The sequence below is a fragment of the Apteryx rowi genome, unplaced genomic scaffold, assembly GCF_003343035.1.
Source record: "Apteryx rowi isolate R43461 unplaced genomic scaffold, aptRow1 scaffold_449, whole genome shotgun sequence".
Taxonomy (NCBI): Eukaryota; Metazoa; Chordata; class Aves; order Apterygiformes; family Apterygidae; genus Apteryx; species Apteryx rowi.
In genome coordinates, this window is record NW_020450704.1 from 490,938 (window position 1) to 516,342 (window position 25,405).

General features: G+C 39.6%; 1 protein-coding gene across 1 annotated transcript in view; it reads left to right on the top strand.

Annotated features, from left to right (window-relative positions):
* The first annotated feature begins 444 nt into the window (after window positions 1–444).
* Window positions 445–25,405, top strand: part of MEOX2 (mesenchyme homeobox 2) — a 55,807-nt gene continuing 30,846 nt past the window's right edge. Inside the window, exon 1 of the mRNA XM_026077106.1 lies at window positions 445–995. Coding sequence (XP_025932891.1) covers window positions 485–995 — 511 coding nt within the window. The 5' untranslated portion in view covers window positions 445–484. The remainder of the gene's footprint in view (window positions 996–25,405) is intronic.

Here is a 25,405-nt window from a genome sequence, read left to right on the forward strand (position 1 = left end):
TCCCTCGCGACTGCCGCGGGTGCCCGGGGCGCGGGCGCGCAGCGCTGCCGCCCGCTGACGGAGCGGCTCGGCGCGGGGACGGCGCTGGCGTTTTGGAGGGAGTTTGCATGTGGTCAGTGCTGTGCTCCTAAGCCAGCCCCCAGCTCACATTACACACTACTGTATTTATAACCTCTGAGAGCTGTTTCCCCCTTCAAGCAGTTCTCTGGGACCACCTTCTATTGGCTTCAACCTCTCCCACTTCTTGACATCTGAGCAGCTCTGAGAAAGGCTCATCTAGGTCCGAGTGTTTATGCAGCGGAGACTGGCCACTAGGGCTAAAGACCTGGATTATCTGAGCTCAGCTGCCTGCTGCAAAGTCTGTCGTTGCCGTTTTGGAAAAAAAAAATCCCAACCCCGATCTGTTTACAGTGAAAGTTGACAAAGGGTGGTGAAGTTGGATCTTTCCTAAACTCTCCTGCCTGGAACCTGAGACTTGCATGCCATGGATCACACACTCTTTGGCTGCCTGCGCAGCCCCCATGCCACTGCGCAGAGCTTGCACCCTTTCTCCCAGTCTTCTCTTGCCCTGCATGGAAGATCTGACCACATGTCCTACCCTGATCTGTCTTCTTCTTCTTCCTCTTGCATAATAGCGGGATACCCCAATGAGGAGGGCATGTTTGCCAGCCAGCATCATAGGGGGCACCACCACCACCACCACCATCACCACCACCACCACCAGCAACAGCAGCACCAGGCTTTGCAGACGAACTGGCACATTCCTCAGATGTCGTCTCCTCCCGCCGCAGCCAGGCACAGCCTCTGCCTTCAGCCCGACTCAGGAGGACCCCCGGAGCTGGGCAGCAGCCCCCCCGTGCTGTGTTCAAACTCTTCTAGCCTGGGCACTAACACCCCCACTGGGGCAGCGTGTGCGCCGGGGGACTATGGCAGGCAGGCTCTGTCCCCGGTGGAAACAGAGAAGAGGTCCGGCAAAAGGAAAAGCGACAGCTCAGGTAACGGCTCGCGCTCTCCCCTGCGGCGGGACCCCCGGGCGGAGGGTGCGGGGGGCGCCGCGCTGCCGGGCCGCGGTCCCCCGCCGCCGCCGCCGCCGCCCCGGCCCGGCCCCGACCCCGGCCGCCGCGCCGCTCCCGCCGCCCGCTGGCACCGCGCTCCCGGGTCGCGCCTTCGCTCAAGCGCGCGCTCGAGATCTCCATCGTTAAAGCAAGCTTTATTAGGGCTGCGGGGCAAAAATAAAAAGGGAAAATCCAGCACGTGATAGAGAATGAAATCGGTGGTGGGGGGGGGGAGAGTTTCGTGCAGTCCGGGAGAGAAACGTTTGTAGTTTTGATGAGGATTCTAGCATCTGGTGCCGTGTCCCCCCTCCCCCCTGCCCGACACGCCACCTCTGCTCCAAAATTCAGAATATAGCGCGCTCACTTCCCCTCCCGCCCCCTCCCCCGCGGCGGCTGCACAGCGCCGGGACGCTTCGCCCCGCAGCGCGGCCGCGGGAGATCCGCGGGCCGGGGCCGAGCCGGGCGTCCCGCAGCCAGGCGGGGGAACCGGCGTCTCCGAGAGCCCGCTCAGCGCAGTGCGCTAGTGCCGGGGGCGGAGGGAAGGAAGGAGCTCTCTGACTTTTAAACACACCACGATTTTTTATTTAAAGACGAGCATAAAACCCTGCAGACCCGCAGGCGTTGCAGGAGGAGGACTAGGCATCTCTAGGCGTGCAAAAAAAAAAAGCCATAATCTCTGCTTTTCGCATGGCAAAGCCTGTCAAAGCCCCCCCCCCTCCCCGACCAAAGGCGCTCCGCGACGGCAGTGCGGCTGATGGCACTTCCGCTGCAGCGCGCACAAGCTGAAGGCTCATCACAGACGTACTGGGACAGGCGGGAGGCACTTGGAAAAGGGAGCGCTCAGCAGTTTGGAAACTCAAGAGCGGGCATAGCGAATTGTTTGGTTGTTCCCAAGGAAGAGAAAGTGAAAGGATTTTCCAGATATTTATGAGGTTCACAGCTGAAACCGTGACCTCTTTCACTTGAAATATTACGTGCGTGGTGAAGTCGTAAGCAAAATAAACTACTTTAAAAAAGAACCCTCAAGGACACCATTATTTTGTTCATTACCCATTACATTAGGAAACGTTTACAGTGATTCAGGATGGGTTTAACTTTATCTTATGTAGCTGGTATATGGGCTGAAAACTTCCAAGATTGAAAGCCGTATTTTGTAAAGCACTTGTGGCAAAATCGATTGTTGCATCTTCACTACATTTTCAAAAGGAATTCTCTGATTCTGTGAGGTCTAGGAGCAATGCTAAAATTTGTGTCCCCTTGCTACTGGAAAATAACAGGATGCCTGTTTGTGCAAGGATTTATTATCTTTTGTCAGTTTGTTTAAAGCTAAAGGAAAAAAAGGATATTGATCTCTTTCACTGTCAGGGAACTATCTGCATTGCTTTCTGTTTATTTCATTTTGCAATGCAAATACAAAAAACAGCGGGGAATGGCTCAGACCTCATCCTGAAGCCACTGGAGTCTTCCATTGGATTTAGTGGACAAGATTTCGAGCCTTTAGTCGTGATTATGCTTATATTGCACTGTACTCCAAACTTCACTTTCTAAGACTTTCTGAAGATCAAGGCAGGTAACCATTTCCTCATCCCTTCCCTTTAGAAAAAATATTATGTCTGTTCACACGATTAGGAGTCTCTCAAACTGAAAGTAGGTATCTTTTGACGACAACTGAGTAGCTGGAAAATCTTTGTTTTTTCTTCAGGAAAAAACTGACTTTTGGACTGAACATTTAACCCCACCCCTTTATTAAACCTTAACGGTAGTGCTAGATACTTAATGWCCTTCTAACGTATGGCAGCAAGAACTGTTTTTCAGTTGGTGTGTTTCTGTATTTGTCATCCATAATCGCTCCTCATTTGAATAAAAAGATCTACTTTTCCCATTAATCCGTTTTTTAAACAAATTACTGTACTTTAAAGGATCTCATCCTCCCTCTCCCCACTTTTGAGTCATATTCATCACACTTGGAATTACTTCAATAGGCATTTGTATAAAATTCCAATAGTAAATAACTAAGAAGGAAAAAGATTGTTTAAGTTACAGTGCCAGCATTCTGAGACAATTATTAATACTATTGCTTATTTACAGATGTATTTCCTCTTCCTAAGCAGATCGCACAAAGCCACACAGTGTTCAGGGTTTTCTTGAACACTGACTCTGTTCCACTTTTCAGAACCGAATTAACCTTAGGCTACCCCTTTCTTGCGCTGCTTTCCTTTCATTCCTGAATGTTTAAGATGAAGAACGTTGATTCCTAAAGCTGAGTTTATAGATAGTTTAAAGAAGGCAAAACATGAAAATCACTTGTATCATTTATCTCCAAAAACAGTAACTGCTGCTTAACTGTATAGATATACTTTAAATTTACCAGCAGAGATATCCAGTTTTGCTCATTTATTGTGATGGCGGGAGCATATTTTTAGCTATCTTTTGAAGGCAGTCCAGAGGGCAAGCAGAATTTTGGTAGATGGACTGGCTGTGGCTTTTTTTTCCTGAAAATCACATTGCAGGGGAATGGGAAGGCAGAAATACCATTTGCGAAATGCTTTGTTACAGTTTTGTGGGGGACCGAGAAACCAAGGTGAAATGTGCTTTCACAGTAGTTTTATACAAGCTGTCTGACTTACAGTTTTCTTCTGCCCTAACCCAGGTTTTAAGCAGTTTGGGAAGTCCCCTTTGAAGATACTGAATAGGCTGCTACAGAGCAGGGGGAAATTGTCAACTGTTCTTGTTATAAAGGCCTGGGAAACAGTACTTAGTCATGGGATGCTATACGCTGCAGCTGTCAGTGCCTCCCTGCTTTGCAGCCGCTCTCTCATTATCTTCAGCACATTCCTTTCAACCTGCGTAGGCCCAAAAGTGGGTCAGCGAACCGACTCGCAGGCGAGCTGGTGACCGATGGCACGCGGATCTTTAGATGCTAACATCTCCCAGCGAATTGTGTCGCCTACGACCTTGCCTTTGTAACTCAACTCTGCGTCTGCCCAGGCTGTGGCAGGAAAAAAGACGATACAAAATCTGAGGATAGGTTGCGAATAAATTCACTTATTTGAAAGCGTGCTAATGGTCAGAATTATCTGTGTGCTAATGAGGTGTGGATGAAAACCATGCTGAGTGTATAAAAAACATATTCTTGGAGCACTTTGTTGCTTGTGGTGTGAGTTGTTCTATATGGAATATCTTGGATTTTTCTAATGCCTTCCCCTCTCATTAGTTGCCTGTGACTTTTGAGGCCATTTTATTTCTGTGTTTTTATTGAGTAGGTTTTGATTCTCAGACGATATAGAACACATCAAATTCAAAATTACTACTACAATTGTCTGTTGACATACTTAGATCCAAATTTTCTTAAAACTTTAGTCAGTAGAAAAGCATATTAATGCACAGATAGAAAGTATATTCTAGGTTTACTGAGAAATACTAAAAGAAAGTGAATCTGGTAACCCTGAGGAAACCTAAAATGCTATGGCAAAAAATTTCAGTACTGTGCTGAAAAGGTTGGGGGGAGGGTGAGTACTATTGAAGGAGTTCTTATAAGCACTACAACTATTCAAACATTTAATTGCAATACATACATGTATGTTAAAAGTAAATTTGACTCCAGTGAGTTAAAAGTTTAATGTAATTAAACATACCCTCAGGCATGAGAAGCTTTTCGTTTTTTTTGTTTCACATGGAAAAATGTTTTTATATGGCGCAGTTTTCCAGTGAAAGGCTAGCAGGTAATAACATCTAATCTTTTTTTTTACTGTATTTACAATACTATCAGATAGAAACACCACTGTTAAACCTACAAAAACATTTCAGGAATCCAGTGTTTCAATAGCTGTTATACTGCTTTTCTTTCATTGACAAATCACATGGAAAGAAAACAATACTCTATTTTCTAATGTTTTAACATCTTTTTTAACCTACCTATTCTCAACATACAAGCAATAAAAAGTTACATCTCCAGCAAATTTATTTTGAACACATCTAAATATCATAAAGCATATGTGCTTGTTTGAAATGGTCACTAAAAGCAGATCATTCTGATAAATGATTATAAATGCTGTGAAATCATTGGTTTTGAGGACTTCTGATTGGTTTCTGAAACACATCAGTAAGAAAAATGAGCTGCACAGTTGTAGTCAAAAAGAACTGTGTAACTGATTCATCAACATGTCGGTGCTTTTCAGCATGGTTGTAAACGGAAGCAAGAAAAAATACATAATAAAGCACAGTTTTTCTTGAAAAAGTTAATTTGTTTGGTATCCAGTATCAAAGCATCACTTAAAATAAAAAACCCTATAGATTACATACATGAAACAAATTCCAAATTTGATGAATAATAATCTTATTTTTAGGAGAAAACTAATAAGGCTGATTGCTTAGCAAATCTTGGGTTACCTAGTGGGCTATTGGCTGGATTGTTTAATAGATCAAAATTTACAATAATATGTCCACTTTGCTATCAGGGAATGTAACGGATAAAATTTTGAGCACTAACATTTCAGTTTTACTAATATATTCCCAGAATTCTTTACTCTTATCTAAAGAGTAATTATCTGTGGATGGGAATAAGTATACTCTCTAGTTATATTCTGCTGTCTGTTTATATATCATTTACTAGGATTTACACTCTCCTCCCCCCTTGCTTTAGAAACATTGCGGTCCCAGTCCAGCAGTACATTGGAGCACAAATGTTTATGTGAGAAGTTCTATTGACTTTAGTGGAACTACTTAAGTGCTTAAGGTTATTTAAGCTGTTGGAGCCTAATTCTGTTACTCTACCTTCAATCTTTGACATGGAAATGTAATTGCATGTAATTTTTTTATTATTTAGTATTAAGCTATTTAAGTATTATTTAGGATAACCTATCAAGGATCCCTTTCTGACTGAGCAAGAAGTGCAGTACTAGAACCAAATGCAGAACAAGTTACACACACATGGGGATAAAAGATCCAAAAATTTTGGCAATACTTGGAGAATTTAAAATTTCATTAAAGTTTATTCCAGAAGTCATGATTGTAGTTTTCTTTTAGGATTTTTAAACTATTGTTGGATAGTGGGGAAGCAACAACGCTCTATAATTCTTGCAGATATTTACTGATAAAATATTAGCATTGCTTTATAGTTTGAACGTTCCTAATGCATCATTATGTATATAAATTGAATTCTAATTTAATTGGTTTTAGCATCCCAGGATAAAATTTATCCTAACATATTTAGTGTAACTTTTCCAGCATTTTGCACAGTAAGCAATCAGATTCTGGGTTTTTTTTGTCAGACTTGTTGCCCTTTTTAGATATGCCAATTATTTAATAAGTGTTTTAATTGAGCCCGTTAAACTGAATATAGCTTGCTGTTTGGAAATGCTCATTTTTCAGTGATGTGATGACTCGATTGTACCTCTGAAGTCCTCAAGAGCAGGATTGCACTCTGTGTCTTGAAATTCAAGGGAAGGTGACAATATTCTCTTTGCTGCTGTTGGCTAATAATCTGATACTGCTTGCAAGATCATTGCTTTTGGCAAATACCGTGTTACATTGGAGTGTGAATGGTGTCTGTAGCATGTTTCCTTCAGTACAGTAAAATATATTCTATCCAAGCAGTTTTCCTCGTCCTGGAAAATGAAGCAAATTAAATCTGCTAGGACAAGCATTTTAAAATCCATCAGGAAAATGTAGTCTTGGTGTATTTGGGTTCAGTCCTTATTTTTATTATGCTATCCTGTGTCCTTTTACTAATACACTTCGGAATTCAACTTGAAAGGGCGCAAAAGGAAAGTCATAATTTTTAAATATAAATACTTGCATATGTCGCTAATAAGGTTTCTAACAAAAATAGTGTGGTGTTAGAGAAGTTTGATAAACAGTGCTTGAGGCTACTTCATTACATCAATGCATAGCTGGGCACTGAACCCAGTCTTACGGTCTGCCTCAAGCCTGTGCCCTGTCTCTTTTATGGCTGCTTCCCAGTCTATACAATGGCGATAACAGCATTTTCCTTCCATTTATAAAGAACTATAAGCTTTTAGTAAATGAAAAGCTCCGAGGCTTTTTTAGTAGGCTTTAAAGACTTACAGATCTGCATTACCATTTCTCAAGTGCTGCTGGTGGCAGGATACAGCTACGAGCAACACGGTGCACAGCCACCTCACAGAAAGAAGTGTCCTTCCAGTTAATCAGCAGTGCAATTGTGTTACCTTTAGCTGTGCAAATTTGCTGTGATTGCATAGGTGGGCGCAGCAAAAAGTCCTTTGAAAACTCTGTGTCTGGGATCTTTGGCGACTGGGTATGTGTTCTTCTGCTGTATTTAATGAAAGTTGGAATTCTAAAGTAGCCTGATGCGTTGGATACACGCAGTCTGTTCTTGTGTGTATTTGAAGTATTTGAATCACCAAAAAAAGTTATTAAAAGAAATGATTTACAAACATAAATGCTAAGTGAAGTTTCACCTGGAAGAAATTGGTGACAAAAATCCCACTGATTGTTAGTAGGGCCAGAATTTAACATATGTGTTCTTACAATGACTGTAGCTTAGTTTGACTGAAGGAGCGGTACCGGTCAGCCCTGCTCGTGGTTATGCTTTTTGCGATACACTGTGTGTTGCATGCTTCAGAGGGCAGTGGCAAACACGGCAAAGGAATGTTCATTTAAAAAAAAAGACCGCTGCCATTGGTATTAGCTTTCTGGTGTGGTGGAAACATATTTATTGTTCTTATTATTTATTAATATATATTTCAAAATGTTTGTCTTTTGAGCAGTTTATCTAGACCTTTTTTAAAAGTATCCTTTCAAAATACAGTTTTAATAGACAAAAATTTTCATCGTGCTGATGTTTTTCATTCTCTGCTATTAAAAAAAACCACTGCAATATCACTAGTACAGAGTTGCATCATTTTATCCTAACACCCTGTGAATGATGCAAAGTGGAAAAAGTCATATATATGATGGGATGAAGTAGCAGACACTTTACTACCAAACATGCAGGGTTGCTTCTAAAACAGTCTCATAAACATTATAAATAGACAACTTTAGCTGTTAAAATTATATTAATGTTAACGTCAGTGATATTAAAGATGTAATATTCATTGTATATTAGGTAATAAATATCCCTCATTTTGAAATCTCGGACCTATGGAAGACAGTAACAGACCTCCTGTTTGGAACGTGAGTTATTTTCTGCACAGAATTCTGAATTTTAGGGCTATGTTACTTGCTTGGAAGTTGTGCATATTACTAAATAGGCATGAAATTATATATCAAATCAAAAATCAGAAATCACATTTGAAAAATGGCTACTGAATATTTTGTTGTTTACTGATGAATGTAATCATTCAATACTACACAGACTGAAATCATTGGGACTTCTTACTCAATACATAGAAAAAAAGTAGTCTTAACTTTGTACTGAAAATTACCTGTGCTCAACAAACCTTCAAGCGCTAGAAAAACCTAACAGTCATTTAACAGAAAAGTTATTTTGTATTTGAACCTATGTTTTCTTTCATCTTTCTTTTCAACAAATGAAACAAAATAATTGACCAAACAGCAGAAGAAACAAGTCTCAAAGGAATGAGTCAAATCTTTCATTTATGATGGAAGAGCATAGTTTTACTAAACCAGTAAAATCCAGTGGATTATGAAACCCTAACTGGAAGCCAAGTAAATCTTTTTTTCTTTTTCTTTCTTTCTTTCTTTCTTTTTCTTTCTTTCTTTCTTTGTTTCTCTCTTTCTCTTTTTTTCTCTTTCTTTTTCTCTCTGTCTCTTTCTCTCTTTCTCTCTGAAGCTGCTTCTTGGACTAGAGAAAAATTGGTTGATTGAACATTATTTTATAGCAAATAGGATATGAAAAACTAAAACTGAAACAGATTACTGCAGTCTTTTAAAAGTCCTTCTTCCTTCTGCACTCTCTCAGATCTATAATAGCTATTTTTTATTTTTAGCAAGCGAGCCAGAACAAATGCTGCCTTACATAAACCATGTTAGATGTACTTCAGATTCCTCTGCTGCTATTGTGGGTTTTCGGTCATAGACTGTGATCCTGCAAGGGTGCCAGGGTGCATTTGATTCTGTACGGTGGGAGATGAAACCTTGCATGTGCTAAAGGCAAAGCTCACTTTTGAATGGACCCGGGATTTCACGTCAGAAAACTCCACTACTTTGATACTAACACACCTGAATTTAAGTGTATGGTTATGCATTTTGGTGAATTGGGGGCATTAGACACTTAAATTTACCATGCAGAAAAAACTGTTTCCTATTTTGGCTCTTCTAAAAATAGACACTAAAAAATCTGTCAGACATATGTGGACTGATGATATAGCTGTGAAGAAAGCTGAATGAACTGTGGGGTTTCCTACCTGCCCAGCACAAAAATGGCAAGTTCTAGAAGAATGTAAGGGACCGTGAATCCCCACACCTTTCCCCAAGTGCTTCTTTGGGGGATAATATTTTAGCAGGGGGAGTGAGGCTCATGAGGCAACTGGGTCTGCGTTTTTTTACTAAGCCTTTTAATTTCTTCCAGTCAGTGCAGAATATGAGGACACTGTCGGCCCCATCCCGTTAGGATCTACTGACAACCAAAGCCTACTTGCGCAAATGTGCTTTTTACTGTAAAAAGAATGGTAGGAACAGTAAATATCTCCTAAAACTATTAAATTATTAAATTATCAGCTGGTTACTGAAGGAAAAAGAAGTTAAGTCAGATGTTTTGATAAACTATGCTGTGCTATAGTTTGTGATGCTTTAGTGCACAGAACTGGTGGAAATGGTGTAAATGCAAGTCAGTGTGGCTGTGGAGGCTGTGATGGCTCGAGGACGTGTTGTAAAGCTTGGTATTTAGAATGAGGAACGCTGCTTTCTGTCAGAAGAGAACAGCAGTCTAATACGGGATAAGGCACGCTGACTCCATTGAAATTGATAGTTTTTTTCAACCAGACCTTAAAATCTAGTGAAACTGCATGGCGGGCAGGCAGCATACTCACTTTATATGGAACTTAGGGAGAACTGAGAACACTGCAAGCTCTTTGCACTTTGAAACTACTGATGATGATTGACTTACAAGTGACATGGTAGTATTAAGTTCTCTCTTTTTTTTTTATATATGTTCTAGTGTTGGGAAGGTACCACAATGACCTCAATGACCTCAAGCAGCAGCTGTGTGGGTCAAGCTTTTTGTGCTTCTTAAGACATTAGAAAAACACATACTAACACTCTAACTCCTGACTCTCACTCTTTTTTTATACATTACGTTTCTGAAGGAGTCTGTCCTTATGCATTTCCATGCATCCTTGCAGAAAGAACACTTTATTGCAAAACAAAAAATACCACTCTTTTGTCTTAATCAGATTTCCATTAGATGTTAACCTACAATAACTTCGGAACTGCAGGTATCAACTAAATAGAACTGGACAATAAATCCAGTAGGTAATGCAGGATGAACGAGTTGTGAATTGATGAACAAAATCAGATAAAAATAGAAGGTTTCATTAGCAGCTGCCCACAAGGCAACTTGAATCTGTAGTATTTATTATCTTTTCTTCTATTATATATCAACTTGTATGTATATATTAACTTACCTGCTTTTATAACAGAGTGTATTATTAGGCATTTAAAATAGTGACTATTCTGTCTATACTATTTGGTTTTGTGGAATGTGTTATTATTAAAAGTAGTAAATGCAACAACTTGAAATAGAAATTTAAAAAATTGACGTGAACAAACACAGAAGAAAAAGCTGGAGATAAGAGGGTGAATATTTAGGATCGGTTTAAATTATGAAGAAATATGCTGCCAAACTTTCCTGTAGGTTTGGTTTAGCTCTGTGTTTTAATTTTTTTCCTCCCCTCATTCTGACCCCCTTTGCTTTTTACACTTCAATACATTGCTACAACTTTACAAGGCAAACATCTTTATTACTTTAATATGAGGGCATGTACAGAAATCTAACAGTGTTCAAACCCTATAAAGCTATCTTTCTTTCACTGGTTCCAAACCGAAATTTAGACATGCAGAGAAGGCGCCAATTGAGTTTGCTGTCTGTTGGCATGAAAAATATCAAGGATTTAATGTTTTTGTATTTGCAAACATATCACCAGAGCTCTGCCAGACATGACACCCAAACGAACACTTTTTTTTGGATAGAGATTGTGCATTTCAAGTACAGTGGCTAAATGCGTCCCGCCGTTCTGAAGTATGTTCAGTGAAATATAACTTACAGCATGACCCAGGCCTTCAGAGTTCTCGGGAATGCCGTTTCTGTCATTCCTGCAAAAGTCACTCAGCACTTTACCAGATTGGGTCTTTTATAACAATCTGTGTACTAAAGGTCTAATCCTGTCAAAGCTTTGGTCATTGTGTGTAACTCCAGTGGAATTAACAGTATTACATTCAAAAATTTAAGCACAGGCACATCATTTGCTATTCTGTCACTGATTCTTTCTGCTCAGTGGTATGCGGCTAAGAAATGCTTGTAGTTACACAACATATGGGTAGATAACATAAAAATATTACTTATGCAGGTTCTGGTTTGCTTTGCACTTTTCAAGCGTGTTTCCAAAACTAACTGGTAGTCGTAATTCACACAAGCACACACAAAAAGCGGCATTCATATTAACCTTGAAACAAACAGTTGGCTTGATCATGTAGATAAGTGGAAAGCTTGACGCTACCCACACAGTGGGGTCTGGCTACATCGTTGTTAATACAGCAGAAGACTCTTACTACAAAGATGGAGATGAAATCCACACTGGGCTAGAAATGCAAAAGAGACTGCTCTTATCAGAGGCCTCTGTTTGAACCTATATGGAGTTTTACTTGTCCAGAAGTTACGTGGGGGTACGTGTTCCCTAAATACCTCAGGAAGTGTATTTCTGCAAGTTTGGGAAAGGCCGTACTGGAGCAGTCCCAGGGAAAGTGTAGCCTATTGTCCAACAAGCACAAAGGAAAGGTTTCGCTTGTCTGCCTTAGCACCTCCACTGCTGTTTCATTTAATAACTCCTAATCCTCTACTCTCCATAAAGCCCTAAAGAGTTAGCTTGAGACAGTCAAAATTGGTTTCTTTTTAGATGATTAGAGCATCTCCTTTCCTGGGAAAAATGCACAGACACAGGTAAAAAAGTGCTCACAAAACAGACACGGGGGTAAACACAAACCATCTTTTTACGGGGGAAAACAACACTGCCCTTGGTTTCCCCAGCACAAGCCATTGGCTGCTTCTTGTTCTGAGCAGGAGGAGGGCTATGGTTTAGAAGATCTTACTTGCCGCTTGAGTTTGCAAGTTGTTTTTATCATTCCTCTCTGTCTCCTACATGTTTCCAGACTGTTTTGGAAGTGTCTCCTACACCACTTAGCAGAAATCCCATCCTGTTTTTTTTCTGTCCTGGTCCTCTCTTGGCTCCTGTTTTATCCCTGCCAAAAACAAAGCTGATCAAATGATCCTATCTGTTGATCATACCTTTTTAAAATTCCCTTCCTAGAATACTTTTTCTGGTTCCAGCTTCTCTCTTCAGAATTAAACTTTTATTTCCCTGCAAGGCTTTGCCCAGCTGTGGCTCAGCCTACATTTCTGATCCTGTTCCTTACCACTTTCTATGTACTATCTTGAGTGTGTTCTTCTTCTTTCCATCCACACTCTTCTCAGTCTTCAGTACAGCTTACATTCGTAAAAGAAACTTCCCGAAGCAATTTTATTTCATTATCTCACTGTTCCCAAAGCACCAACTGTTTTATAGGGACCTTATGACTGTAGGTCAGTCACGGCTCTTCTATGCATTTATGGTGTGTTAGAAAAGTGTGCAAGGCTGAGAGCAAACAAAAGAAAAAGGTGTCTCATGTGCTCTCTTGTCTCTTCGTGAGATTTCAACCTCTCGAGTATGTGCACCACCAGTAGCGCTTACAGTCCGTAAACGGCTATAGAAGTCAAGCATGAACCACACATGGCAATGCTGATAATTAGTATTTAATACCAGTGATGTAGCCAGTGTTGAGCAGAGCATAAAAATAGCGTATTTGAAACTAAGCCAAATGGGTGGAAAAAAAAGAGGTTTAACGTCCTTAAAACATAGTTTTTAATTCCAAGTTTTTAGGTAATAATTGCTTGTTCCAGAACAAACCTGCTTCAAAGAAAGTAAAGACTCATTTGGAAGCGAAGGGTAAACTCTTTAAATAGAGTTGGCAATTTGTTCCTTCACTCTGGTATTCTGTAAGAGGAATTTTGAAAGTGGTAAAAGAATTTTTGTGATTCTCTTTCAGTGTTATAATAGACATATATACATTTGTAGAGTGTGAGTGTGTGCACATGTGTGTGCATATCAATTCTAAAATAAAAGTAGATAGGGACTTGGGATAGTCCACTGTATTTGACTGGACCAGCGCTTGGTTCTACTGTACTGTTTTGTTCCTAAATGTGTTTTCAGAATAGTTTGGGAAGGGGGAGGGATGCTGGAGGCAAGGGGAAGGCAAAAAAGGTACAGGTTTCTTACTGATACCATTTGAAGCTTGGGCTTGGCAATTTTGCAGTTATTTTCAATATCTAGAGTTTTTCAGCATAATATCAGCAAATACAGTGCATGGTAAAATTACAGAAGATATTAAATCTAAACTCTGGAGACATAAATTCACATGAGGATCAGATCACAAGATTGGCTGCTTTCTGGGTAGTCTCTAGTGGGCTTTTTTCCATATCACAAAAATCACCATACAGTTTGGCACAACCTTTAGGCTCAATGAAGAGGATTCTTTTCCAGGACTGAAACAGCCAAAAGCACTAAATGCCAGATTTGAGGTGTATTTGCAGTGTAGCATGGAGACATTTTTACAGCTTTTGTCTCAACTCTTCTTTCCTCTCGCTAGGAATAAACCTCTCTCTTTTTTGATAAGAATTCTATCAACTTTATAGGGAAGGGGGGGGGGGATCAGACCCTAACCATATTTGTGACTTTAATACAATCCCAGAAGAGCACTGTGTGAGTAACTGGCATTTCTACAGCACACATTAGAAGCTAATAGATTGCATTCGAGAAACTGGTAAACAGATACTTGTCTGGCCAAAATTAGGAAATTTTTAAACAAGAAAGTTGCAGACTTCTGAAAGTGATGGAGTCCTTCTCCCTTCCCCCACCTCCCATCATCAAGCTGATGTTTCCAGCAACTTCAAAAACAGAAGACTTCTCTGTAATCCTAAATGTACATAAGGAACAGATTAAAGTCCTGATTTGTGAAAAAAATTGAGCATATGCTTAAGAACCATTGACTTCAATGGGAGTTAAACATGTCCTCACACACGCTTCTTGAACTGGAGACTAATAAGGATATTAAAAAGGATCATGAGGCTGCCCCCCTTCAGGAAATGCTGCAAACCTGTCATAGCTGAAAGCTTTTTCTGTCATAATCATGCTGACTTTCATCACTACCCTCCTCACCTCACTTCCGACTTTCACAAAAGAGGAAAAGAACACCCTTCTTTCCCTCTCTTCTCCCATTCCTCTCTACTCCAGGGAAAGCTTTCTCTCGCTCCAAAAAGGAGAGGAACTATAGACTTCACAGAGTCCATTAGGGATGCTGTTATTTCCAGCCTAATTAACATGGAGGATGGTTGGATGAGACAGTGGTAGGTGACTGAACAGCCCTCTTAGAGAATTAATGACAAGAACTTTGCTGTCTGCCTATGTGGACCTAGGAATGACTGGAACAACAGAAAACACAGTACAGGTAAAAAGAGGTGGGAAAAAAGCCCTTGCAAAAAACTCACAGTGTAAATTTACCTAGAAGAATCCTTTTTACAGGGGAAAAGGTAAAATGCCCTTCAAACAGCAATCCATATTATATTCTTTTACTAGACAACTGACAGATGGCGTGAAGTAGTGGAGACTAAAAGACTTGAGTGTGGGGTGATTTTTTCAGTTTAGTATGACAAAAGGGGTTATGTATATGGTTCATGAGCATGGTACTAATTTATTAAATGCTCATTTGGACTTTAAAAAATAACTTGCCTTCATTAATAGTTTCAGGAAACAGACTGCATGATGTAATAAATCTCACTTGCAGGAATTCTGGCCTGATACTCATCTTAAAACTCTCTGAACTTTCTTTTAGAAAGCCTTGTTTTCATGGTCTCTTACTGTCCTAAATAATTCCTCCTTTCTCTTCATCCTCCAGTATTAGAAGGCAATTCCTATGTGTCCTTATGCAGAATTAGTTTGGGGATTACTTTTTGTTCTCATCTTCAAGTCATTCATTCAGCTGAAATGAAAGTCAGAGGGGACTTTGGCATAACAGCTGTTTAGAGCAGTATCACTTATAGAAGATAATTTATGTAAGAATCAGAAAGCAATAGAAGCATTAACCCTGAATAAAAATTGGAAAAGAAAAGCATTGATGAGAGGAATGCTCATTTGCTATAGAAAAAGCTGAAGATGAACTGTCTGCTTCTTTCCATCCCCAAATATTATTTAAATAGCTCATGTAAATTATTAAAGATGTTTCCTGCCAACTTTCTTTATGTGCTTCTTGAAGCAGCTTTCTCTCATTCCATTCAGAAAGAAAGCCATATTTCCACCCGTGGTTTTGTATTTTCACTAGCCGCTGTTTCCTTTGCTGCCTTATGTGTTGTAGAGCTAAAATGAGATATCCAGCTTTCTTTGCTTTTGTCCAGCTGAGTCTGGTTGTTCATGACCCTGTTAGAAAGTGCTGAAGATTTCAGTGATGAGCCTGCTTAATTTCTCTGTTGGAATTCTTAAAATATTTGAATTTGCACATTTCTGCGGAACAGCTTTTTCCCGTAGCGGGAAGAGGACTGGAAGGGGGCCTTTACTCTCCCAGAGTTAGTATTGAGTGATGCTTTGTGTTTCTGTGCCAGTTGATTCAGCCACGGATGTACGGCACTAGCACTTAGTCTAGTGCATTTAGTCTGTCTGTCTCAATGTTTGCCCTCTAATGTTTAAATACAAAATTGTATGACTATTTAGTACAGCTTCCAACCATCTTAGGAAGTATTAGGGTTGAGGCATGGGCCTCCCTAAGCTCAGGATAGATTGTTGTTACTGCTGCAGAGTATTGCAGCTCCCGTATGAGCCTCCGCAGCACTGTAGGATGGACACAGATGTCCTGAGCAGCAGGAATTGTGTAGCCTTAAAATTTCCCTTACTGTGGTGTGGCACATCACAGCACAGCCCAAATGGACCCATGTTGTGCTGACAACAAGGATGTAATCTGCTTTCTGCTTCTGTATTTGATTTAACTGGTAGCTTTCTGACCATTTCTGCTACTGTGTTTTGCTTTATGCTGATTTTCGGTCTGTTTTATTTTCAAATCTGTGAGCAAATCTGTGATTAGTTTTTGATAGCCAAATAAGATGGATTCATATTTTTTTAAATGTATTAAACCAAAAATCTCATTCTGAAAGATATTGTTTTGAAAGATATATTTTTTACAATGACTTTATAAAAAAATTTGTGTCTGCTACTAATAAAAAAGAAAATATTGCAAGTAGTCCCTAACTGGACATTTTGCTAAGTTAATGTTTTATTCATCTTATTATGCTAAGGAATTTAAAAGCTTGAAAAGCTGGCATTAAACTGAAAGGGCAGTGGAAAGTTGGTAGCCTAAACATTTGTTTTGATTCATATGGAAGGAAAGAATTTGGACCAGATGCATGAAAGAGCTCAGAACCCAGCAGCCCCCATTGTTCTTCATTTAGGTGCCTAAATGGTAACAGTCGGGTGTACAGTTTTCTTGAAAACGGATCCTTTTTTGTCGAGGCAACTTTTTAGGCTTTAGCCTATCTCTTCCTGGCTGTAGAACTCTTAACTGTAAACATTTCATTCCAGAGTTGTCCCTCATCTATATCCTTCGAGCATTTAGCATCAGTGTTAATACTGCAGGATTGCAACCCCTTCAGCTGAGTTTAAAAAATACGTGTCCCTCAAGTTGTTTTCATACTGGGGACCCACTGCTCTGCATCTAATGCTTCAGGAATATGTTTTCAAGGAATTCAGGCAGGGTGTGGACTTTTTTAAAAATGCAGTACAGTCACATGCTCTTGTTGCTTTAGGTTGGTACTTACATAAAATATAAAATATTTTAAAGAAACCAGGGCTGTACACTTTCATCTGCAAAGTAAGCTCCCAGCCCTAGAAAGATTCTTGAGTGAGACTAATGTATTGATACATGATGTATTGATACTTGCAAGCCATTACATAGAAGTCAGAGTGCTTAAGTTTTAAGGTTCATAAAATACAGTTGATATTGGCAGACAAGATTGGGTTAAATCAAAATCAAACAAGGCATCTATTGTGCTTTCTTATAGTTAAAAAAAGATACTAACACTTGGGTCTTAATTTTAAATAGTTTTTGTATACAAACACACACATATACAGTGTGGGAAAATACGATTTGAACTTTTATTGTGTTACATGATGTATAAACAGATAGACATTGAACCTCTTGCAAAAGCTCCTTTGGACTTCAGTCTTGGATCACAATATTTTAAATTTAGATGTAATTACTAAAATGGTTTAGAAGACTAATTTTAAATAAATAAGCCACCACACTATCCTCCACCCTAAATGCAGAGAAAAGAAGATAGATGGCTTTGAAGTAAGGCACTGCAAAGAAATCGAGAGAGAGTCTGAGGTCCTGGCTCTGCCACAGACATTCTTGAGTGAATCTGTCTAATGCAATGTTGTGCAGAAGCACCCAAGCTATCTCCAGAGCTGGAAGTTAGCACATATGGGTCAGCATGGTGCTTTTGTCAGGCAAATTGCCCCTGCTGGGAAGCAAGTACATTATTTTGGGCAAATCACCCTGGCTGTACTCCTTCCAGGAGATCCTATGTAGACCTGCTTGTTTCATTTCCTGCAGAGTCATTTCAATAATCTTTACATTGTGCTGTACTTACTCCATACTTCAGTTCTTCAGCCTGTAAAATGGGAAACGCTGGTTTATGTATAAAGCAAGCTAAAGCATTTAGGATGTCAAGCTAGACTGGGGAGTAGGTGGAAACAAAATACAACAATAATTCCTGTTACTAATTGCTAGGTGACTTACTGATGATGGTATTTTTGAGCAGGTACGTGGCTCCAAAGAATAAATAACAGTCTTTATTTTATCATCCAAAATAGAGGCACTTTTATCATTTTGATGATTTTTGAGCCAGTTATTGACAGATGTGCTTTAGCCAACCATATGCATAGAGGTGATGTACAGATATATTTCTCTGCCTCAACAAATATTCCAGCTTCTTTCCAAATGGTGTGTTTGTTTGGCTGATGCATGACCTCAGCCAGACATTTTTCTGAAATTGAATCCAGATCAAGTGGAATGCACTGCTGACTGACTGGATCTCATTGCTTGCCTGGATCAATATTCCTCACTCTTACAGAAAGTGGGCAGTTGTCAGGTTATCTGGGATTTTCAACATAGGTTTCTGTATGTTATCCATAACTCTACCCTCCTTGACAGATGTAAATATTATGTCCAGTTAGCATGTGAAGAATAGAGTAATGTAAAGCTGGTAGTACCTCGCTCTAGAATGCTTTATTTATTTTTTTTTCATATTCAGGCCATGCGGTTCTATGAATAGGTCTCCATACTTTCCAAACCTACCAACTGCTGAAAACTCGGTGCCTTTCCCACTTGTAGGACTGAGCTTGTTCAGCCATATTGTACAATTTACATTGGCTTCCACTGAAGTTTCATATTAATTTTTATGTTTTATTGCTCCGATGTAAAATTCTCCACCGTCTCATTCCTTAGCTCTGGGAGCTATTGATGTTTATGCCATGTTGCGAATTCTCTCTCCAAGAGCTAAGAATAACTCTTCTATCGTGAGATTTAATTGGAGGAGATCAGGCACCCATTTTTTTCTTGTCTGTCACTGGCTGACTCATTGCCAGGATATATTCGACAGTCTGGCTTCTTTTGCAGCAATTTCAAGTCTAAATGTAAGCCTTTAATATACCTGGATATTTTTCAGTACAGTGGTTATTGCATTTCTGTGCAGCACTCTAGGAAATTGTGTGAAGGGTGCTATATAAATGTACAGATTAGAGTGGAGTGGATTAAATAGGACTGGATTTCTGGAATGCACATCACCCCTTACTATGAGTTCTCGCAGCGTGGTTAGAGCCAGCCTGTACTGCATGAAAATTTTTTTGTGATGTCCATTTAACCAATATATCTGTCATCACTGACTGGTCTCCATTTCCTCTGAAATAAACAAATCACTATTAGGTTCTTTGAAGCAGCAGACTGCCAGGAAACACAAAAGTCATTTTTGCTTCATCCACGGAGATAAAGTGGTTAGTAAGTGGAAATGAGCTGCAACTGAAGGAGCCTCAGTGTTCTCACACCTGCTAGAAAGTACAGTAGATTTCCACACAGCAGGAATTCAGACAAACCTCAGAGCACTGCATCCAGTGAAAGTGAGCTGGCCTAGCCAAGAAATGAACTGCAGGCCCTTGGAAACTGCTTAAAGCCAGCCAGTTTCATAGGGACATAGGAAATTTGAAAGCAGAAAGAGGCCAGGAAGCCCTTCGAGGTCTGTTGCAGCCATTGAGTCAGCTGTTGTTCTCCTCACGCCATATTTCTGACCTCTGCACCCCTGCAAGTCCCTTTTCGAAGCAGATACTCCTCTGCTTGCTGCTCTTGGTGTTTCCCTCCACAGAGTACTTCGCTCTGCATTAACTCCCTTTAGCATGAAGTGTTTTCACATGTAAATTTGCATCTGCTTTTTCTTTGCTCCTGAGCCGGGATTTATTTCATTGCAATCATTGTTTCGCAACAATTCAGTGCCCTAACTCTTCTCTTTAACCTTGTCTTTAATGTGGAAAATCGGTCTCAAACAGCTAGTAAGTCCTTAATTCCTTCTGGTCGTTCTCTGCTCAGCTACTTCCACTGCCGAAAACGTTTTTGGAAGCTGCCCTTCTGACAGTCTAGTGCAGTCTTTCTGAGAGGAAAGAAAAAAACCTTGTTGCTAGGTTCTGTGAGTAGCATTAGGCATTCTTCCTAATAAAAACTGACTTTTGACTTGTACAAATGTCTGTGAATTTGAAAAATACAAGAAATGGCTAATGGAAGCTGAACTTCTGACAGGAACATTCAATAATAGAAGAAAGATGATTTTTTTAGAAAAATCTGATAACTCTTCATTAGGTGTGGACCCCTGGCCCAACAAAAGCTAATGAGAAATTTTAAAAGGGACAGCTTTATAACATAGTTTATAAATAGTGCTGAAGTACCTTTCAGTTTTCTTTATCCATTCCATTTTTTATGCTTGTTTCTAAATCATTTGATGCTTGTTAAGATTTTTAACACAGTAATTCCAAAGTATTTTTTTCTGTGTTAGAGAACACAGAAAGTTATTGAAGTTGCAGTAATGTTCTGTTTTGGATTTGTGTCCTGAGCAAGTACATTTTTTGTCTTAAATCCTATAAATAAAATACTTGATTTGTTCTCATCCAAATCCTTTTAAGTGCCTTATTTTCTGACTTGTGCTAACATTCCAGTGTAGTTTCTTATTGCCAGCAAATTTAGTACTTCACATTTTGAACCCATGATAAGGTAGAAAATATTCTTGTAATTACTGCAAGCATAAACACAAGCTTAAGTTGTATCCTATCCCAAGTGCTTATTCTTCCCTCTGTATTCAGATTGCGCTCTCATACAAACTGAGTTTTACAGGTTAATGTTGCCTTTTCTTTGTTGTTAATTTACATGTTTTCACAAATGGTGACTAAGGGGACATTGCCGCATCTGTCCCTTGCCTGCCACGGCCTGGGAGTTTGTGCACGCCCAGCACCGTGCTGAAATGTGCCCATATTTCCCGGTGGAGTTGCTTTCTCGGCTAGCTGCTAATGGGACAGAAAGCCCGTGCTGTGCACAGTGGGGGGAGCGGGCTTCACTGAGCCAGGCACGTGCCCCAGGCACGTCATGCGAGCTGGTGGGAGGGTGACAGCCCCCGGCCCTCCCTTCCTGCAGCGTCCCACACCCATCCTGACGGCACCTGCTACCACAAAACAGGTCTGTGGCAATAGGTCAAAGTTGCCCAGATGATGCAACTGCTTTTGGTGCTCCAGTTTTCCGACTCTGAAGCATCGCACAAGACTTTTTGCCTTGTTTATTGATCCCATGGGCCAAATGGTAAAGTGCTGAAAACCCCTAAGTTCTCTCTACGGGGAAGCCCAGCTTTCTCTTTCCCGTTCTCTGCATTAAAGAGTGTTGCGTTCGTTCCTGCCTTCTCTGTCATCTTCTCCTTCGCCTTCTCCTCCCCTCTACCCGTCTTCCTTTCCTCATTTCTTTTTTATTCCCTAGACTTGCAGTTGATTGCACTAGTGAGGGGGAGATGTAAGAATAGACTCATGGTAAGATGATATAAAACCAAACCCAAAGGACTGTGGCAATTGCTGGGGAATGCGATGTCAGACCTCATTTGCAAAACTTCTGGAAATAACCTGGGGCTCTGGTCAACAGTATGTATTTCCTGGATGATGTTTAATGCCACATAAGTGGTGTTTTTTTCAATAATACAACGAAAATGAAGAAAAGAAAGGCATGCATCTGTCTGTCATATGAATGACAGTTTAATCCCTACAGAGTACACGATTTGTTTATTGGCCAGTTATAATACTGGGATTAGTTTCCAAATTACATTTGCCAGAATACCCGGAAATTAATCCATACACATTATGAAAAGATGCTTAGTAATAAAGAGATAATTTTGTGTGATGTGATGTGATTTTGATAGCTTCAAGGCCTAAAACATTGCATTTGCTGAAAGTTCACAACTGCTGAGGTCCTGATATATCAAAGCCTTAATCTAAATTAATTTGGCATGAATAATGTAATGGTGGGAAGAATTAGAGAGAACAGGAGGGGCTATAAAAGCTGAATTTGCTGAAAGTGCTAAATTCCAAATCTAGCTGGTGTAAATGTAAGAAATATGAAGTAGCAGACATAAAGCCTGGTCATGCCTGTTGGCCTTGTCTTCTTCTTCATTTATTTTCTCTTTCCACAGAGACTTTTAGCCTATCATTAACAATAAAGGATGTTTGTTGTTCGGTTATATCCCTGTGAAGAAACAGCCACATCTGTATCTTTGTATCAGTGTGTGGTCTTCTGCACAGATAAGTGGCGTTTTTAAATCCTGATTCAGACACTCTCAGAGTGGTCTATAAAAGAAATAGAGAAGGAAAAAAAAGAGAGATTATATAAGCACAGGTATGTCTTTCAGGATGTGTGAAAAAAAAATCTCATAAAAGCCCTAAATTATGTCCTCAGATGATTTAGTTATGTAACTGCTAAAGCATCTTGTTACAGGAAGTAGCAAAATTTGAGGGCTACTAAACACTTAGTTCTACATTATATGAATTTCATGGAATTTAACTATCCAGGAACCGTAAAGGAAGTTTTACATTTTACCGAGCACGTAAGGGCTCATTTTAACTGTTGATTCATTTAGTATCTCTGAAGCTGTAAATAATGCAGTGAAAAAAAAGATTTTTCCAGATCAAAAATAGTAGGATGAGTTAATACTAAAATGGGATCGCCAAACCAGTTCAAATAATTCTACAACTCAAAACTCAGGAACTTCTGTCTTTGGTATAACAGTTAAGTGCTTGGAGGTTTTCTGTTTGCTTTGTCTTCCAACCAAAAGTTGACCTGAAAAGAAGGATCACACAGAGAGTATACACCTGAAAAGAAATACACTTCTTTTCTGAGAACTAATCCTGTCGCCTGAACCTAATCTTTGAAACATCGGGTAATCTCCAGGTAAGCATCAAAATATTTCAGTGGTTGTTCAGAGCAAATGCTATAGCCAGTCTTTCAAGGCTGGTCCACTGCTTTTAGTTATGTTGGTCCACTGCTTTTAGTGTGTGCTGAACTGAAATAACAAGCAATAATAGTTGTTATAATTTTTAAGCTACCTTTCAGAAAATAAAAGATGTCATGAAAACTTCATGAGTTCTGTGTATTCATATGGCATAAAAGAATTAACTTCTTCCTGTGTGTTCTTCACAAAATTTGTGATAAATAATAAGCTTTTGTTTGTGTAGTGTGTACGCATATAATTTATTAAATCAGAGTTAAGGGTGCTTTGTATCTGGTCTGTAAATCAAGCAATCTGGAGACACTCTTTTCTCATAGGAATGAAGATTCAGTCTTGGGATTGAAAAAAAAAAGATTCTGGCTCTGCATTTGTCAGCCTCTCACACTCTTAAATTTTATAATTATTTCAGTGGAACACAGTTGTCTTAGGAGAATAATATCTTGGAGAGACAAAGCTTCCAGACTGCTAAAGCTGCTCCTGCGGAGGGTTTTAAATAGCTAGACAGAGACCTTGACGGGGGGAGCCAGTGCACAGAGCAGAGAGGGAAAGTGGTGTGTCCTGTGAATCTTCACGCTAAGCAGACTACTTGTGTGTTTACTTATGGGCTCAAACTTTTTAAAGCGTGCACGACCTAATACCTGCATATGAATTGCATCAGTTAGCAAATTCAGTTTGCTCATTGGTTCCTGCTTTGGTTTGGCTAAGAAGAGAGATAATCTTCATCATCTGGAAGGAGAGTAAAACACACTGAGAATCAAGACAAGGGAATACACAAAGGCTAGTCAGTGACAAGGACATCTGCCTTCACGTTTTAACATCAGGAGGAGGGGGGCAAGGCGGAAGGGATTCGGAAAGAAGGAAGCATTTCAGACAAGTACTTTGGTCCTGTCTAGAGTCAGCTATGCTTTGTCCAAGTGATGATTTGTACCGGATATAACATTGCCATCTCCTACATTTTTCTTAATATTGATTTAGAGTAAATGAGGCGCTGAACATCATTTTTGGCATCTCAGCAATATGGACTTACTAGTTCTTAAACTACTTTTGTAGAAATATTAAATGCTTTGAGAAAAGAGTGCTATAGATATCCTAGGACATTTTATTCATAATGATTCACAGGGTTCTGGATCTGAGAGGAAAGGCTGAGTGTAATCACCACTTAAAAATGGGATAGGTAAATTTGAAGATCGATAACACCACAAGCTGCAGAGAAATGACTACTCCAGACTTGTGGGTCAAGGAAGGTCATTCTCCTCTAGAAAAATGGATGCAGAAGGCAATGTACTTTTCTGAGCACTTTCTACCCTTCTTTCTTTTCACACACACATTGCTGAGAGTTGTGAAACAACTTATTGTGCATATCCTGTATGCGTGCTCCATGAGATTGTTATTTGTAAACAGGTTTTCAGAATTGGATTTGACCAAATGAATTTTATACACTCCATATGTCCTTTTACATAGTTTTTAAAATGAGTTTGGTTCCTCTAAACATCCCTTATGTGCACAGGGAGTTTCAAAAGGGCTATTTTCTAAATATGCTTAGGAATATGAAAGTTTAAACACCGATAAGTGATTTTACTCCTGGGAAACTTGATGCATGAGTTGCCTAAAAAGAAATGTCTAATTTTCATAGTTACTTTAACTGAAGAATTGATATCTTGCATTTGCAATGATATAATTATTTGCAATGATATAATTATATCATTGCATTTACAATGATATAATAATTTTCTATAATTTGAGAAATTGCTTCCACTCTGAAACCTTTTTCAGGGAACTTGTGGTGTGTATCCCTGCCTCCTAAGTATATTTTGGGGTTTTTAGGTGAGGTTTATATCTCTAAGGATCTCTTCATCTGTTTAAATCATTCAATTATAAAAGGAAAAGGTCTTACTCACATTTCATATAACCAATTCGTCATGTAAAAGATTTGCTGATTTATACCCACAAAGACTGGGGGTTCAGATGTTAATGAATCTGAAGTACTGTGCAGCTTTGTGCACCTGTACCTGTGTATCTGTTGACATAGCTCTTATGAAGTCTACATAGGTTTGTTGAGAACTATCTGTATTTTTTCATGTTGCTTTTGGCCTTTCCTCGTTAATTTGTTTTAGACCCCATCCATGTTTCCTCTCAGCCTTTTGCCTAAATGTTGACCTTTTCCTATGATTCTTTCATTTCCTGCAACCTTTGAGTTTAATTATACTTTTTTGGCATTAGTGTACCATAATGAATTTCAGAATTGCACCACGTAAGAAGGCATTTTGCCTCGGGTTTAGAAACAGACTGCTTCGCCATTGCTTCTGCGGTTGTACCTCTGTAAGAAGTGACCTGGACATTGTCCTACCCCCTTTTGCTGCGCCCCTTTGCCTGCACACCTTTGTTGAGATCAGATACAATCTGACTCCCCCAGATCTGTTATTTAAAGTGCAAAATACTTCGGATACTCTTAATATGGAAAACAGTATTTAATCTGTGTGTATCAGTATTCAGAGGCTTTGGCCTGTTCCTACCACATCTTACTTGAATAAGCAAT